The sequence below is a fragment of the Stenella coeruleoalba genome (assembly GCF_951394435.1).
Source record: "Stenella coeruleoalba genome assembly, chromosome: 8".
Taxonomy (NCBI): Eukaryota; Metazoa; Chordata; class Mammalia; order Artiodactyla; family Delphinidae; genus Stenella; species Stenella coeruleoalba.
The window spans coordinates 60,215,891-60,234,713 of record NC_137154.1 but is presented as its reverse complement, the minus strand read 5'-3'; the positions used below and the strand labels follow the sequence as shown (position 1 = coordinate 60,234,713).

Below are 18,823 nucleotides of genomic sequence, written 5' to 3'. Positions count from 1 at the left end.
AAGGATTGTCTTCGGTTCAGTCCACATACGCCCTCTAGTGTCAAAAACTTCAAGTAAGCTAAGGAAGGAAATGAAATCCATTGGGTCCCAACGGTCTCTCTCTCAATGCCTCACTCACCTGCCTTAAAAAATACACTGGGATTCCTTCATATCACCTATTCTAAGAGAAAATAACTGACCGATGTGAGTGGCCCAGGCTGCATCCACTCTCCTTGAAGTCACCAGAGCGACATTCACAGAGCTGGAGGACATCTGGCTATCTCATGCAATTATGTCCAACCTGGGTCCCCAGACCTCTGGGCATCAGAGGAAAGAGTATGGGGGTCCTCGAGAGGGTCCTGACATTTCAAAATGCCTAAGGAAATCGTACTGTAGCTGGAGATGAAATTGGAAACCGCCAAAGAAATTGGCAAGTACCTTTTCCTTCAGCTGGAATTAATCAGCTTGGTGTTGGATCGTCACTGCTTCTCTCCCACTTGCTAAGTGGTAGTTACCTATGCCTTGAATTAATTGCAAATAGGAAAATAAGTAATGATTTTACGTATGTGGTGGGTAAAGAGTACAAGATATGTTTAAACTGGGGACTCATAAGGGTAAAAACATAATAAAAGTGGTCCTTCACAGTGAAAACTTCAGGACCCACTTCCCTGCTACCCTATTGGCTGGCCTCTGAGGTATGGATTAACTAGGTTGCTTTCAAGAGGGAACATGTCTCATGGCCAGGTCCCCTCATCAGACATTGGGAGTAGCAAAGATTCTTCAGCCTGCACTAGTGAATGGCACATAGTGTTTTCTGGAAAGGTGCTCACACTCGCTTTTATCTGTTTGGGCTCAAAAACTTTTGAAATCTCCTGAGAGTCTACTCAAAATTCTACCCAAATTATTTAGTCCTTTTTTCTTCTTCTTTTTTCAGTTTTATCTCCCCAAATTCCACCCAATCTTCCAAATAACTCCTATGCCCCAATCTGTCAGGTCTTCTCACCAAACTATGATATATTTTGAACGTTTATTCATTCATTCAACACATGTTTACCAAAGGCTCATTATGGGCCAGGCTTTATGCTAGGTGTTGGTGAAAACAGTGACAGACGTGCCTCTACCATCATGCAGGATACAAGTAAGAAGTGTCGTGACATGGGAAAGTCGGGTTGCTACAGGAGTCCATAACAAATAGACGAAATCTACATGTGGGGAGAGGAGGGACCCCCCCCAAATGGGTGTGATTTAAACTAAGATCTGAAGGATAGGAAGGAATGAACCAGGTAAAGAGGAGGAGAAAGGGCTCCAACTTGAGAGAACACCATGCACAGAGGCCCCAAAGTGGGAAGGAGCATGGAGATTAATTTAATTAATTAATGAATTAAATGTCTTTGTTTACTCCAATCCTCTCTCCTAGACCTTGTCCCTACAATCTCTGCCCACGAAAACCCTTAAAAAAACCCTCAAATCTTATCTTCTCTTGCTAACCATGACCAAAAAGTATCATCCTCAACTGAACCAAAGGATTTTTTTTTCTGTAACATTTAAATGACACCAATCCATTACTGCCTGTGTGGAAGCTATTAGCACACTTGTTCTATCCTCCCAGTTATATTACAAGTTCTGGGAGAGCAGAAGTCTTTGCATATAGTAGGACCCAAATAGTTGTTGGACTGAGTTATGTTTCTTTACATTCCTCACACATCTAGCCTTAAACTAACTAGCTGGCATACAGATATTTCTGTGAGTGAAATTAAAAAAATGAAAAATGGTTTAAAGTCCAATGAAAGGCAATGATTGTTAAGAACTGTGAAGGGTCTAAGATCTTACCTATTTGCAAGACGACAAGTTAGCCTGCCACAGTTGCCTGGATGTTGGCAGAAGACATGAGGCTCCTGGGCCAGAGACAAAGGATGTAATTACAGCACAGCAAGCTGCCTGATCATCAGCATATTTGCATCAGTTCCCCTTCCCCTGAGTCCCATGTTGTGATGCAGATAGGCCCAGGTGTGTGCCTGAGTGTGCAGTGGATTGCATTACAGAGAGGAACCCTGAGCTAGAAAAACCCAAAGTTTTTATAATAGGCAGTAAGCATGAGGCTCCATTTGGCTCCAGAGGGAGACACTGTACTTCCCAAGGCTGTTCATTATACAAACTTCCTTAAAAAGAGAGTCCATAACAAAAGGCAAAGAGAGCCTCTGCTAACGAGCCATGCAGAAGCATGAGAGACCCATGGAGAATTACTTCTGAACATTGAGCAAAGTCAACAGGCATTAGTAATAAAAATAGCCACTGCTTGTTAGGTGTTCATATGTGCCATGTACCGAGCTGAGTATTTTATATGCATCAGCTCCTTTATTCCTCTCAACACATGAGAAAATATTAACACATTTATGGGAAAATATTTTTATCAATTAAGACTTTCAGCATACAAATGATAGCAACAATGGAGAATTTGGAAACACAGGAGCCTTAGGAAGGTCTCAGGAAGTGGCTAAATCTATTAGCTGAATACCACCTGGACTCTCACTCCATCCGCTATCTCTGCTTCTGCCTTTCTGTACTTCTCTGGCAAAATTGTGACTGTGCCAGCTCCCAAATTCACTTGCTGTAGTGCCAGCGAACTTCAGAAGATGATTAAGAATCCCTGAATCCAATCGCCAATTCCATATTCAATTCCAAAGAATATGATTGGCCCATCATGAACACTGTTTATTTGTGTTGGGGAGAGAATTTTACAGTAATATAAATAACAAGAGGTATAAAAGAGGTACACTTTTTTTCATAATCATTACTGAATTTAAGGTAATTTGTGTTCCCACTTACTGATCTGTATCTCCCAGGCTGTGAGCAGCTGCAGCTGTTTTTATTAACAATGCCTGTTGACTTTACTCATATCGTTTAACAGAATTATAGTCACATTGGGGATATATATGTATATATTCAATTTTTCGAGTTTTATGTATATTATTAAAATTGTTTTCCAAATATGTTATACTAACATAAATTCCTGCCAGCAGCTTGAGTGACCCTATCTGATGGCTTATTTGGTAGAATTGATCATTATTTTTCAGAAAATCTTTAACAGGTAAGAATGGTCTATATTTAGGTTTTACTTTTTTTTTAACTGGTGAGATTAAACTTTTTTTTTTTAAGGCATTTATATTTCCTCTCTATTTATCTTTCTGTTAAAGCCCTGGCAGGAATCAACGTTCTTTTAATGTGCCTCAGTGCTTAGAATAGTGCTTGTCAAGAAGCTGACGCTCACAAAGCTTTAAAAGCAAACTCATAGATTGGCCAACCCAGTGGTAACTGTTTTACATCCTTGTAAGAATAATTAAGCCACTAAAACCTAACAATTGTTTACCATTTTAGAATTTACACAGAATATATTGGCACATTTGAACCCCACAACTACTGTGTGTTGTTATTTTCAACATTTTACCATGTGGGGAAAAGTCTGGAGTACTGAGGTCTGAGAGGGATAAAGATTTAAAATCTTGTCTACCGTAGAAACGAAGGAATTCAGCTTCCCTGAAGAAAGCGACTAAACCAAATACATTTCGTCCTCCTGTGCACGAGAGGGCGAAGCAGCAGTATATGAAGGAGCAAGAATGAGGGGCCCGCGGGACTACACTTCCCAGAAGGTCTCTGCGCGATCCCCCGGGATGCTCAGCGGCCGAGGACTGCACTTCCCAGGTTGCCGTGGGGCTAGACGTGACTGTGTCTCCCACTGAGCCAAACTGAAAATGGGCACTGGTTCTTCGGTGGGAGTTGGCTGTTGAGCTGTACATCTCATTGCCTGGAAACGGGAGCCGGAAGGTTCTCAAACAAGATTCCGTTTTCTTAGGGCGATAACAGCGTGCACGGGTTAGGGAGGGGCGGTGGGAAAAGCGGAGCCGCTCTGAACCATGCTATGGAACTGTGGGTCCCTCTGTGAAGAGGCCCAGCTTTGCGGGACATTGGTGTGAGCCTGCGCCGAGAGACGTTCGTGTGACAGGCCGAAAACTACACTTCCCAGCATCCTCGCGGTACCAGAACTACCTTACCCAAAAGCCTGAGCGCGATTTATCCAGCCTTTCGCCCTCCCCCGCCAGCTGGAAAGCCGAAGACATGTGGGGTCGCTGGTTAGGGCGGCTACTGCGTTCTGAAGGCAGCGGGGCCTGCCGGGTTTCAACTCCCCGCGGGCGTTTTTCCCCGGCCCTGAGGAGAGGTGAGAAAAGGCACCGCATCACCGATGCCTGCGTGCTCTGTAGAAAGACGGTGCCCGTGGTTCGTGCATGCTTGGGCGAGCGTGAGGCGAGGGTGCCACGCCTTCCAGCCCGCCCCGGGTCCTGGCGACCCTGCTTCCGGGCCTCGCCCCGAGGGATAGAGGCGGGAGGGTCGAGGACGGAGAAGAGGACCGCCTTCCTCTTAGATGGGCTTGCCTCTGAAGGCCTGGCTTCCCGCCTGGCTCCGCCACTAGAGCCCCGCCAGGCGTCTTTCTGAACCCTTCTCCTTATTATTATCAAATGGGGCTGATAATCCCCGCCCTCTCGTAGGTGTGTCGGGAGAAACCGTAAGGTAATCTGTGTTCGGAGAGGCCGTATATTTTTCGCGGCCTGTTCAGACTTAGACTGTGTTGCTTAGGTGCAGTCCTCGAACCCAGGTCTCTGGTAAACTACAGAGTACATTTCAGGTCAGGTCCGCTTTATTTTCGCTGATTTTCAGTACTCTGTAATCACCTAGTAGCCTTTCAAAAAAAAAAAGGAAAAGAAAACGGGAATGCCGTAACTACAAGGGTTGACTGGGAGGCGCAGCTGTTAGCAGTGTGTCCTGGACGTCTGACTTTGAGAGACGTTTCCAGAATCTTTTTTCCCCTAATTTTAAAACTCTTTAAGGTTGTCCGCAGAGTAGGCACTTCGTAATAACCATTGTCTATTCACCTTAAATCTTCAGTGCCGGGTGAACTGAGTCGCCCAGTACCACTACTTTGTGCTGTTTTGCTCATTGTTTCGTTTTACTCACCCAAGCAAGACTGCAGTTGTAGATCCCCCATCTATAAGACCGCTGTTTAGTTCCCAGGGTCCTTGGCAAGGTATTTTTACATATTTAGGTGTTTAGTATACACGCACATCATGATGGGCTTTACAAAATGGACGTAGCATTTTTTTGAACCCTGGAAAATCGCCGCAGCCTCAATCCTTTGTAAAGTTTTAGAGCTAATATGATTTGTGTCCCTCTTCATTAAACAAATATTTATTGAATGTTTACTGTACAAGTAGTTTAAGCTTGCCTCATAATGTCAGTAATCAAGGAATTTGAAAACCTTGACCTCTGACCAAGGGAAGGGTCTTAGTTAACTATCATCTAGTCCCATTCCCTATTTAAAGATAAAGGAAGGCACAGGAAGGTTTGTCTAAGTTTTGTGACCAATAGTGCTGGATTCCTAGTTCATTACAACTTCCCAAACTTAGCAGAACATCAAAAACACTGGGGGTGCTTTAAAAAACACAGGTTTTTTGGCCCTCCCGCAGAACTACTGAGTCAGTCTGGAGAGGTGGAGCCCATAGATCTCTGTGTTAGTTTATTATTTAATATATTAATCCTGATAATTCTCATGCATCTAGCAAAGCATACGTCTACAGACCAGCATGCAAAAATATATATTAATGATCACCCACGTCACTGAAGTGTTGCACCTCTGAAGTTAGCAGTAAATTTTTAAAATTCTTTAAGTATAGTTGATTTACAATGTTGTGTTAGTTTCAGCAGAGTGACTCAGTTTTATATATACATATATATATACACACACACATATATATATTTTTCAGATTCTTTTCCATACTTTATTTTTGTCTTTTTAAAAAGTTTTTATTGAAATATAGTTGATTTACAATGTTGTGTTAGTTCCAAATGTATAGGAGAGTGATTCAGTTATACATATATATATTCTTTTTTTACATTATCTTCCATTATAGGTTATTACAAGATATTGAGTATATCCATTATACTTTATTACAAGATATTAAATATAGTTCCCTGTGCTATATAGTAGGACCTTGTTTTTTTAATCTATTTTATTGATATATATAGTAGTTTGTATCTGGTTTGTAGTAGTTTGTATCTGGTTTGGGTTTAGTTTGCTAAACCCAAACCGCTAATTTATCCCTCCTCCCACCCTTTCCCCTTTGGTAACCATAAGTTTGTTTTCTATGTCTGTGAGCCTGTTTCTGTTTTGTAAATAAGTTCATTTGTATTATATTAGATGCCACATGTAAGTGATATCATATGATATTTGTCATTCTCTCTCTGACTTTATTTAGTATGATAGTCTCTAGGTCCATCCATGTTGCTGCAAACAGCATTATTTCGTTCTTTTTTATGGCTGAATAATATTCCGTTGTACCACATCTTCTTTATCCATATCCATCAGTGGACATTTATGTTGCTTCCATGTCCTGGCTATTGTAAATAGTGCCACAGTGAACATTGGGGTGCATGTATCTTTTCAAATTATGGCTTTCTCTGGATATATGCTCAGGAGTAGGATTGATGGATGATGTGGCAGCTCTGTTTTTATTTTATTTTATTTGTTTTTGTTTTTGTTTTTGTTTTTTTTTCAGTACACGGGCCTCTCACTATTGTGGCCTCTCCCGTTGCGGAGCACAGGCTCCGGATGCGCAGGCTCAGCGGCCATGGCTCACGGGCCCAGCCGCTCCACGGCATGTGGGATCTTCCCAGACCGGGGCACGATCCCGTGTCCCCTGCATCAGCAGGCAGACTCTCAACCACTGTGCCACCTGGGAAGCCTTCTTTTTATTTTTTTAAGGAACCTTCATACTGTTCTCCACAGTGGCTGTACCAATTGATATTCCCACCAACAGTGTAGGAAGTTTCCCTTCTCTCCACACCCTCTCCAGCATTTATTGTGTGTAGATTTTTTCATGATGGCCATTCTGACTGGTGTGAGGTGATACCTCATTGTAGTTTTGATTTGCATTTCTCTAATAATTAGTGATGTTGAGCATCTTTTCATGTGCTTTTGGCCATCTGTATGTCTTCTTTGGAGAAATGTCTATTTAGATCTTCCACCCATTTTTTGATTGGATTGTTTGTTTTTTTGATATTGAGCTGCATGAGCTGTTTGTATATTTTGGAGATTAATCCCTTGTCAGTCACTTCATTTGCAAATATTTTCTCCAGTTCTAAGGGTGGTCTTCGTTTTGTTTATGGTTTCCTTTGCTGTGCAGAAGCTTTTAAGTTTAATTAGGTCCCACTTGTTTATTTTTGCTTTTACTTCTGTTGCCTTGGGAGACTGACCAAAGAAAACATTGATATGATTTATGGCAGAGAATGTTTTGTCTATGTTCTCTTCTAGGAGTTTTATTGTGTCACGTCTTACATTTAAGTCTTTAAGCCATTTTGAATTTATTTTTGTGTATGGTGTGAGGGAGTGGGGTTTTTTTGTTTTGGGGGGTTTTTTTTTGGTTGCGCCACATGACATGCGGGGTCCTTAGTTCCCCAACCAGGGATGGAACCCATGCCCCCTGCAGTGGAAGCACAGAGTCTTAACCATTGGACCACCAGGGAAGTCCTGGGAGTGCCCTAACTTCATTGATTACCTGCAGCTGTCCAGCTTTCCCAGCACCACTTGCTAAAGAGACTGTCTTTTCTCTGTTGTGTATTCTTGCTTCAGTTGTCAAAGATTAATTCATCATAGGTGTGTGGGTTTATTTCTGGGCTCTCTGTTCTGTTCCATTGATCCATATGTCTCTTTTTGTGCAATACCATGCTGTTAGGATTACTTTAAACTTTATAGTATTGTCTGAAGTCTTGGAGGGTTATGCCTCCAGCTTTGTTCTTTTCCCTCAGGATTACTTTGGCAGTTGTGGGTGTGTTTTTTTTGTGGTTCCATATAAATTTTAGGATTGTTTGTTCTAGTTCTTTGAAAAATGTCATGGGTAATTTGATAGGGATCGCATTAAATCTGTACATTGCTTTGGGTAGTATGGCCATTTTAACAATATTAATTCTTCCGATCCAAGAGCATGGGATATCTTTCCATTTCTTTGAATCACCTTCAGTTTCCTTTATCAGTGTTTTATAGTTCTCAGCATATAAGTGTTTCACCTCCTTGGTCAGGTTTATTCCTAAGTTTTTGTTTTGTTTTGTTTTGTTTTGATGCAGTTTTAAAAGGGATTGTTGTCTTACTTTCCCTTTCTGATATTTCATTGTTAGTGTAAAGAAGTGCAACCAATTTCTGTACATTAATCTTGTATCCTGCTACCTTGCTGAATTCGTTTATCAGTTCTGGTAGTTATTGTGTGGAGTCTTTAGGGTTTTATGTATATAGTGTCATGTCATTTGCACATAATGACAACTTTATCTCTTCTAATTTGGATACCTTTTCTTATTCTTGTCTGATTGCTGTGGCTGGGACTTCTAATACTATGTTGCATAGAAGTGGTGAGAGTGGGCATCCTTGTCTTATTCCAGATTTTATCGGGAAGGCTTTTAGCTTTTCACCATTGAGTTATGTCGGTTGTGGGATTGTCATAAATAGCTTTTATTATGTTGAGATATGTTCCCTTTATAGCCACTGTGGCAAGAGTTTTTATCATGAATGGATGTTGAATTTTATCAAGTGCATTTTCTGCATCTGTTGAGACAATCGTGGTTTTTTTTGTATTTTCTTTTGTTGGTGTGGTTTATCACATTGATTAATATGCATATGTTGAACCATCTTTATGATCCTGGGATGAATCCAACTTGATTGTGGTGTATGATCCTTTTTATGTGTTGTTGGATTCGGTTTGCTGTTATTTTGTTGAGAATTTTTTCATCTATATTCATCAAAGATATTTGGCCTATAATTTTCTTTTTTGGTAGTGTCTTTGTGTCGTTTTGGTATCAGGGTGATGGTGGCTTCAGAGGATGACTTTGGAAGTGTTCCCTCCTCTTCAATCTTTTGGAAGAGTTTGAGAAGGATCAGTATAAGTTCTTCTTTGTACGTTTGGTAGAATTCTCCAGTGAAGCCATCCCAGTCCAGGACTTTTGTTTGCAGGGAGTTTTTAAATTATACATTCTAATTCACTTCTAGCAATTGGTTTGTTCGTATTCTCTCTTCTTGATTCAGTTTTGGTGGGCTCTATGTTTCTAGAAACTTGTCCTTTTCTTCTAGGTTGACGAATTTATTGGCATATAATTATTCATAGTATTCTCTTACAGTTTTTTGTATTTCTGCAGTTTCAGTTGTTATTTCTCCTCTTTCATTTCTTATTTTGTTTATCTGGGTCCTCTCCCTTTTCTTCTTGGTGAGCCTGGCCAGATTTATAGATATTGTTTATCCTTTCAAAAAACCAGCTCTTGGTTTTTTGTTTGTTTTTAAGATTATTCTTTTTGTTTTGTTTTGGCCACACCACGCAGCTTGCAAGATCTTAGTTCCCCGACCAGGGATTGAACCCTTGCCCTCTGCAGTGGAAGCGTGGAGCCCTAACCATTGGACCATCAGGGAATTCCCCAGCTCTTGGTTTTATTGATTTTTTTTCCTACTTTCTTTTATTTGTTTGTTTGTTTTTTGCAGTACACGGGCCTCTCACCGTTGTGGCCTCTCCCGTTGCGGAGCACAGGCTCCAGACGCGCAGGCTCAGCGGCCATGGCTCATGGGCCCAGCCGCTCCGCGGCATGTGGGACCTTCCCGGACCAGGGCACGAACCCGTGTCCCCTGCATCGGCAGGCGGACTCTCAACCACTGCGCCACGAGGGAAGCCCCCTACTTTCTTTTAATCTGTTTATTTTCTCTCTCTTTCTCCCTCTTTTTTTTTTTTTTTTTTTTTTTTTTTTTGCACCATGCCACATGGCTTGTGGGATCTTAGCTCCCCAACCAGCGATCAAACCCAGGCCCTCGGTAGTGAAAGCACAGAGTCCTAACCACTGGATCAACAGGGAATCCCTTTTTTTAAAATTAATTCTTTATTTTGTTTACTTATTTATTTTGGCCATGCTGTGACTTGTGGGATCTTAGTTCTCCGACCAGGGATTGAACCCAGGCCAAGGCAGTGAAAGTGCCAAGTCCTAACCACTGCACCACCAGGGAACTCCTTATTTTCTCTTTAATCTTTATTATTTGCTTTCTCTGCTGACTTCAAGTTTTGTTCTTTTTCTAATACTTTTAGCTGGTAGGTTAGATTATTTGAGATTTTTCTTGTTTTTTTTTGAGGAAGGCCTGTATCGCTATTAATTTCCGTGTTAGAACTGCTTTTGCTGTATCTATAGATTTTTTATGGTTGTGTTTTCATTGTCATTTGTCTCAAGGTATTTTAAAATTTCCTCTTTGATTTTGTCATTGACCCATTGGTTTTTTAGTAGCACATTGTTTACCCACCATGTAGTGTTTCTTTTTCTGTGGTTGATTTCTAATTTCTTGCCATTGTAGTCAAAAAAGATGCTTGGGGCTTCCCTGGTGGCGCAGTGGTTGAGAGTCCGCCTGCTGATGCAGGGGACGCGGGTTCGTGTCCCGGTCCAGGAAGATCCCACATGCCGCGGAGCAGCTAGGCCCGTGAGCCATGGCCGCTGAGCCTGCGCGTCCGGAGCCTGTGCTCCGCAACAGGAGAGGCCACAACAGTGAGAGGCCCACGTACCGCAAAAAAAAAAAAAAAAGATGCTTGAAATAATTTCTATCCTCTTAAATTTTGGGAGGTTTGTTTCATGTCCTAGTATATTGTCTGTCCTAGAGTATATTCCATGTGTGCTTGAAAAGAATGTGTATTCTGGGGTTTTTTTTGATGTAATGTCCTAAAGATATCAGTTAAGTCTAATTGTTCTATTGTGTCCTTTAGGATCTCTGTTGCCTCACTGATCTTCTGTCTGGATGATCTGTCCATTGATGTCAGTGCACTGTTAAAGTCTCCCACTATTATTGTATTTCCATCAGTTTCTCCCTTTATGACTGTTAGTATTTGTTTTATGTATTTAGGTGCTCCTATATTGGGTGTGTATATGTTAACGAGCGTAATATCCTTTTCTTGTATTGATCCTTTTATCATTATACAGTGTCCTTCTTTATTTTCCTTTATGAGCTTTGTTTTACAGTCTATATTGTCTGATATGAGTATTGCTACCCCTGCTGTCTTTTCATTTCCATTTGTATGAAGTGTCTTTCCCCTCACTTTCAGTCTGTGTGTGTCTTTGCCCTAAAGTGGGTTTCTTGTAGGCAGCATAATGTAGGTTCTTCTTTTATTACCCAGTCTACCACTCGTGGTTGGAGCATTTAGTTCATTGACATTTAAGGTAATTATTGAATAAATAAATATGTATTTATTGCGATTTTAAACCTTGTTTTCCAGTTCATTTTGTATTTCTTCTTTGTTTCTTTTGCTTTTTGTATTTCTTTTTGTGGCTTGATGGTTTTCTTTTGTATTATGCTTGAGTACCTTTCTTTTTGGTGTCTGTGAATTTATTGTATGTTTTTGATTTGTGGTTACCTGGTTTCCAAATATGTTAACCCATTACTATGTCTACTTGCTTTAGACTGGTAGTTATATAAGCTCAAACGCAGTCTAAAAGATCAACATTTTCGTACTCCCTTTGCCCACATTTTGTGATTTTGATGTCCTATTTTACATTTTCATGTTTATCCTTTTCTGTGCATTGTAGTTATAATCAGTTTCATAAAATTTTTTTCTTAATCTCTGTAGTGGTTTATTTAAGTGATTTACTTTCCTATTGTGATTTTGTCTTTCCTATAGATTCTTGCTTCTCTATTTAGAGAACACTTTTCAATATTTCTTTTAGGATAAGTCTAGTATTACTGTATTCTTTTAGTTTTTGCTTGTCTGAGAAATTTTTTATCTCTCCTTCTATTCTAAATGGTAATATTGCTGGGTAGAGTATCCTAGGTTGCAGGGTTTTCCCTTACTTTGAATATATCTTGCCACTCCAGGCCTGTAACGTTTCTATAGAGAAATCAGCTGATAGCCTTATGGGGGTTCCCTTGTAACTAATTCTTTATTTTTCTCTTGCTGCCTTTAGAATTCTCTCTTTTTAACTTTTGCCATTTTAACTATAAAATATCTTGGTGTAGGTCTGTTTTGGTTTATCTTGTTTGGGACCCTCTTGTTTCCTGTACCTGGATATCTGTTTCCTTCTTTAGGCTTGGGAAGTTTTCAACCATAATTTTTTCAAATACATTTTCAATCCCCTTTTCTGTTTCTTCTCCTTCTGGGATCCCTATTACGCATAGATTGGCACACTTTATATTATCCCATAGGTCTTTTATGTTGCTTTCATCTTTTTTTTTTCATTTGTCTTTCTGTCTGCTGTTCTGATTGGGTGATTTCCATTACTCTGTCTTCCAGATCACTTCTTTATTCTCATTATTAATTTCCTGTTTATTGCCTTTAGTTTGGTTTTCATCTCAGCAAATGAGTTTTCTAGTTTAATTGGCTCCCCTTTATAGTTTCTAGTTCCTTGTTAAAATGATCTGTATTTCTATCAATAGCTATTCTTAATTCCTTAAGTATTTTTATTACCTCCTTTTTGAACTCATTGTTTCTTCTTTCAAGCTAGTTCTCTTGATCCTCTAATTTGGGGTGGTTCTTCTGCTGCTTAATTTTACTTATATTTCTCTGACTGAATTTAGGAGAAACAGTTATCTACTGTGGTCTTGAAGGGCTGTTTTTATGTTGGTGTGTCCCTGCATAGCTTCCATGAGTCTAATATTTTTGCTGTGAGGACACTTTTTAGTATGGATGCCTGCCACATATCCCCTCAGTGTGTTCTGGTCGTTATCCTCTTGATAGGGGGGTGTGATTGGTGTTGTGGTAACCAGAGCCTGCACTGGATGTTGAGCATCGTGTCACCTTTGGTCTGGTTGTCACAGCCCTGTCAGGGGCAGGGTTTGTTTGCTCCCCAGTTGTTGGAGTAGAAGCCCCTAGATCCATGTCTGAGCTGTGGTGTAAGGTAGGCAGGACTGGAACACTTCTTCTGGTAAAGGAGCCACTGAATATGCCTCCGCAGGAGCTGTCCACCAGGAAGTGCACTCTGTCATGTTGCCTGTCATCCGTGTGTGCTCACAGAGTACAATGTTGTTGTCACTCTGTCATGTTGCCTGTCACCCCTGTGTGCTCACAGAGTACACTGTTGTTGGCACTGCGCTTGGCCCCACCTCAGCTGTTGGAATGCAGCAATCAGCCCAAATGTCCCTCAGGTGCTATGCTCACAAAGCCACCAGCACGGGTCCCTAGTGCATTTCCATTGCAATCACACAGGCACCAGTACTGCTGTGGGAGCCACAGAATTAGCCCAGACCCCAGCCCCATCTCTGTGTGCATGCTAATGCCAGACCTGCCCCAGCCATGGGAACACCAGTAAACAGCTCGGATGACCCACAGGCGCTGAGCTTACAAAGGCACCAGCATCATAAATCTGCCAAACTCTCACATCCTTGGAGATATTGCTCAGGTTTCAGCCCCACCTCTGGGTATGGGCAAGCCACTGGCACTTGCACGTTCCCAGAGCTAATAGAGTCAGAGCCATACCAGCTGTGAGCATGCTGATAATCAGGCTGCTATGGTGGGGTATCGCCTCTCCCTTCACACATGCATTAACAGTGGGGCTTCTGTGGCAGACCCAGGCTCCGTTCTGCACACACTCCCAGTTGCAGCCTGGACCACACTCCAGCCACTTTGTGCTATCTCTTCTCGGACAACATCAGTCCTCTCCCCGGGTCTGTCTGCTGAAGCTCGAGTTTCAGCCCCCAGCCCCCAGGGGCACTAGCAGATGCGCATCTCAGGATGGGGAGTGCAGTGAAGTGGCCAGCACTGGCTATGCTGGTCTCTGTTCTGCATGCTGCAAGCCAGTTGCTGCACTATTCCCTAAGTCTCTGAAGCGCCCTATCTATTCCAGCTGATCTCCCAGCCAGTGAAGGGGGTTCCCAGAGTGACAGAAGCTTTTTTCTTTCACAGCTTTCTCCCAGGCACATAGGTCCTGTCCCAATTCTTTTTTTTTTTTTTTTTTCCTTTAGTTCTACTGCATTACATGGTGATCTTTCTTGAAGCTTTGATTGTATCAGATCTGCCAGTGTTCACTGGGTATTCTGTGAGAATTGTTCCACATGTAGATGGATTTTTGATGTATTTGTGGGAGGAGGTGAGCTCCACGCCCTTCTATTTTGCCATCTTGATCTCTCCCCTGAGACAAATATTCTTCACTTGGGCCGTCTGAGAAATGATTCTTAGTTTCTTTGCATGTGATTTACATAAAAATCACATGCCTACACAAAGTATTACCAGCTGCCTCTGCAGTTCTCCTACTCAGGAAAGAAAGCAGACCACTGTCAGAGTGAGGGAGGTGAGGGATGAAGAGCAGCAGCTATGTGTGGACTCTATAGTTTGCTTCAGTTTTACATTTTTTCTCAACTTGGATTCTTTGAAGAGCCAAAAAAGGTACAGAGTACAAATGTTGAAGAATATATTTATTATCGTTATTGTTTTCATAGAACTTTGGCCTATAGTGGCTGCTTTGACTTAGAAATCTGACTGTGCATCAGGGCTACCTGTTAAGATTTTAAAGCATTATAGGCTTGGACTGTACCTCAGAACTACTACACAAATAACTCTAACAGTTATGTTTAGGTATATTTATTCTTCAAAATCCTTACGGTTGAGTCTGATATACAGATAGGGTTGAGAACCACTGGCCTACAGGATAAACTTTAAATACCATTGCATTGCAAGCCATGATCTTCACAGTCTGGGCCAGTCTATCTTTCTAGTCCATTCTCCCTATTCCCTGTATCTACTCTCCTACCTTTGTAGCAGTATTATAGAACTTGCCATTCTCCAGACACCAGATTTTTTTTTAATCTTCCTGAATGTATCATTTGTTTGTTTGTTTTTAGCAGAATCTGACTTGTATTTCTTCTTTTGGGACACGGTATAAAAACTAGCCTGGTTGTTTTACTCTGCTTCTCTTTAGGAAGTCCAACCAGGATATACGTTACATGAACTTTTTTTTTTTTTATGCAGCAGGTTTACATTTCCCTTATCATCTCCATTTCCAGTGTTACTCATTTAGAATAAATCTTGTTTGAGACCCCATGAATTTACAGAAATCCCCAACCTATTGCTAAAATCGCAAATCCAACTATTTTACAACTCATGAAGTGATTTTTATTGATTAATTTTAAAGGTATGAAGCATAAATATCCTTGTTAAGAGTTGGGTACTGTGAAGAGTGCTGAAGAAGTATCTGTATAAGGAAGGCTACCTAGTTTTTGGCTTCCTTCTAAGACGGATTATCAGGCACCATATTTATCTTCTAAGGAAACTATTATTACCCTTGCTTGTTACCTTTAGTTTCTGGCTGTGGTTCAGGGAGGGGGAACTCAGAGAAAACCTAGTGATAGGGTGACAAATATAGTCTGATTTGCCCTGGACTATCCATCCCTCAGTTCCAGGCCAAGTAAGATGATTGGTTATTATGCCTGGCACATTCTTAGAGTTGAAGAGGTGGAACTGACAGTATGGGAGACTAAAATGACTTGAGTTCACAGAACAGATACCATAGAGGAGAATGTGCACAGAGAGAGAACTTCAGAGATTAGCAAAGGATCCACTTAGAGTACTTAATGGAGTAGTGAACAGTGTGTACATATGAGAAGACTGCCTGAGACTAGAGAAAGAACCACCATATATATATATATATATATATATATATATATATATATATATATACCATGTATGTACACACGCACATATATGTATAGTTACATGTATTTAAGGAGAACAGTAGCCCACACACCTACAGGACCAGGAACAATGTCTGTTTCCATCAGCCAGATGGGAAAAAACTCATGATTCATGGGACATTGGGTAGGATACATTTAAGGGTTTTACCTCATTAGTTGGGGATAAATAACCCTAGACTGACCACTACTCTGGGCCTGAATAATGTATATTAAAATCCAGACCTAAAAAAATCAAACCGTTTCTGAGTAATTTCAGTGCATTCCAGAATGAAGCTCAAGAATACTTATAAATATATCCACCACCAAACAAAATAACAAACTTATTATTTAGCATCCAATCAAAAATCACCAAGCATGAAAAAATCAGGAACACACAACCTATAATGAAGAGAAAAAATCAATAATTTGAAACCAAGCTAGAACTGACAGATGTAAGAATTATCAGACATAAACATGTTTAAAAACTTGATAGATTTACCTTTCCTATCTTCTAAGTTGAGTTTCTAGATATCAAAACTAGAAGGTTTTATATGAAAACTGCATTAGATAGAATTCCCAACAAATTTGCCTTTCAATATAACTTGTCCTATGTGTCTCTTCCATCTGGTTGTTCCTGAGTTTGGTAGTCTTGATGTTGTCACAAAATAATGTTCCTTTCCTATGAATAAATTTTTAAAAAGTAAATAAAATTCTGCTGAGCTCAGAAAAAATAATTAGTCTTGCAGAAGAGAAGATTGGAAAATTTGAAAATATAGCAATAAAAACCTATCCAAAGTGTAAAAGAATGTGGGAAGAGGAGTTAGAAAAAAGGTTCCAGTGAGCTCGGAGACATCTTCAGTTGGCCTAATATATGTGTAACTTGAGGCCCAAAAATAGAAGGTAGCAAAAAAATTTTGAAGAAATGATGGGTGAAAGTTTTCAAATTTGAGAGAAACTATAAAATGACGAAGCTCAACAAACACTCAAGTACAAGGAACATGAAGAAAACAACCAAGGCACATCATTATAAAATTTGTTTAAAAAGCAAAGATCAAAACATAACAAAAACATCCAGGAAAAAAAATGAAATAGGCATACTAAATACAGAGCAACAAAGATAGGACTCACATCAGATTTCTTCTTGAAAAAAATGCAATTGAGAAAACATTGAGGCACCATCTATAAATTACTAAAAGATAGAAAGCTGTCAAGCCAAGAATTTATTTAGGTCTTGTGCCCAAATTTTGATTGTATTATTTTTTGATATTTAGCTGTATAAACTGTATATTTTGGAAATTAATCCCTTGTCAGTTGCATCCTTTGCAAATATTTTCTCCCATTCCATAGTTTGTCTTTTTGTTTTTGTTTATGGTTGCCTTTGCTGTGCAAAAGCTTTTACGTTTAATTAGGTCTCATTTGTTTATTTTTGTTTTTATTTCTATTACTCTAGGAGACAGATCCGTAAAGATATCGCTGTGATTTATGTCAAAGAGTGTTCTATGTTTTCCTCTAGGAGTTTTATAGTATCTGGTCTCATATTTAGGTCTTTAATCCATTTTGAGTTTATTCTTGTGTATGGTGTAAGAGAATGTTCTAATTTAATTCTTTTACGTGTAGCTGTCCAGTTTTCCCAGCACCACTTATTGAAGAGACTGTCCCTTCTCCATTGTATATTCTTGCCTTCTTTGTCATAGATTAATTGATCATAAGTGCATGGGTTTATTTCTGGGCTTTGTATCCTGTTTCATTGATCGATGTGTTTGTTTTTGTGCTGGTACCATACTATTTTGATTGTTATAGCTCTGTAGTACAGTCTGAAGTCAGGGAGCATGATTCCTCCAGCTCTGTTTTTTTCTCAAGATTGTTTTGGCTATTGTGTCGTCCTCAGTTTCTTTAATCAGTGTCTTATAATTTTCAGCATACAGGTCTTCTTGCTTCCTCAGGTTTATTCCTAGGTATTTTATTCTTTTGGATGTGATGGTAAATGGGATTGTTTCCTTAAATTTCTCTTTCTGATTTTCGTTGTATTGTGTAGAATTACAACAGATTTCTGTATATTAATATTGTATCCTGCAACTTTACCAAATTCATTGATGAGCTCTAATAGTTTCCTTTTGGCGTCTTTAGGATTTTCTATGTATAGTATCATGTTTGTTTTCTACATCTGTTTCTCAGTTTCTGTCGTGCAGACCAGTTTATCTGTACCATTTTTCTAGGTTCCACATATATGCATTAATATGTGACATTTGTTTTTCTCTTTCTGACTTACTTCACTCTGTATCTGTATGACAGTCTCTAAATCCATCCACGTGTCTACAAATGACCCAATTTCGTTCCTTTTTATGGCTGAGTAATATTCCATTGTATATATGTACCACATCTTCTTTATCCATTCGTCTGTCAATGGGCATTTAGGTTGCTTCCATGACCTGGCGATTGTAAATAGTGCTGCAGTGAACATTGGGGTGTGTGTGTCTTTTTGAATTATGGTTTTCTCTGGGTGTATGCCCAGTAGTGGGATTGCTGGGTCATATGGTAATTCTATTTTTAGTTTTTTAAGGAACCTCCATACTGTTTTCCATAGTGCCTGTATCAATTTACATTCCCACCAACAGTGCAAGAGGGTTCCCTTTTCTCCGCACCCTCTCCAGCATTTGTTGCTTGTAGATTTTCTGATGATGCCCATTCTAACTGGTGTGAGGTGATACCTCATTGTAGTTTTGATTTGCATTTCTCTAATAATTAGTGATGTTGAGCAGCTTTTCATGTGCTTCTTGGCCATCAGTATGTCTTTGGAGAAATGTCTATTTAGGTCTTCTGCCCATTTTTGGATCGGGTTGTTTGTTTCTTTAATATTGAGCTGCATGAGCTGTTTATATATTTTGGAGATTAATCCTTTGTCCGTTGATTCGTTTGCAAATATTTTCTCCCATTTTGAGGGTTGTTTTTTCATCTTGTTTATGGTTTCCTTTGCTGTGCAAAAGCTTTGAAGTTTCATTAGGTTCCATTTGTTTATTTTTCTTTTTATTTCCATTACTCTAGGAGGTGGATCAAAAAATATCTTGCTGTGATTTATGTCAAAGAGTGTTCTTCCTATGTTTACCTTTAAGAGTTTTATACGGTCCAGTCTTGCAT

The 18,823-nt window shown here is 39.9% G+C and overlaps 1 protein-coding gene across 7 annotated transcripts in view; it reads left to right on the top strand.

The window, feature by feature from the left end:
- The window catches only part of CCDC90B (coiled-coil domain containing 90B), a 173,895-nt gene that overhangs the window by 114,512 nt on the left and 40,560 nt on the right, over positions 1-18,823 (top strand). For 5 of the 7 annotated variants that reach the window (XM_079929213.1, XM_079929215.1, XM_079929214.1 and 2 more), the window contains one exon: positions 3,493-4,192. The exons of 1 other annotated variant lie outside the window; for it this stretch is intronic. In XM_079929213.1, coding sequence (XP_079785339.1) covers positions 4,093-4,192 — 100 coding nt within the window. In that variant the 5' untranslated portion in view covers positions 3,493-4,092. Of the gene's footprint in view, positions 1-2,748; positions 4,193-18,823 lie in introns of those variants that run through there. One more of the 7 variants, XM_079929212.1, reaches the window with a different exon arrangement.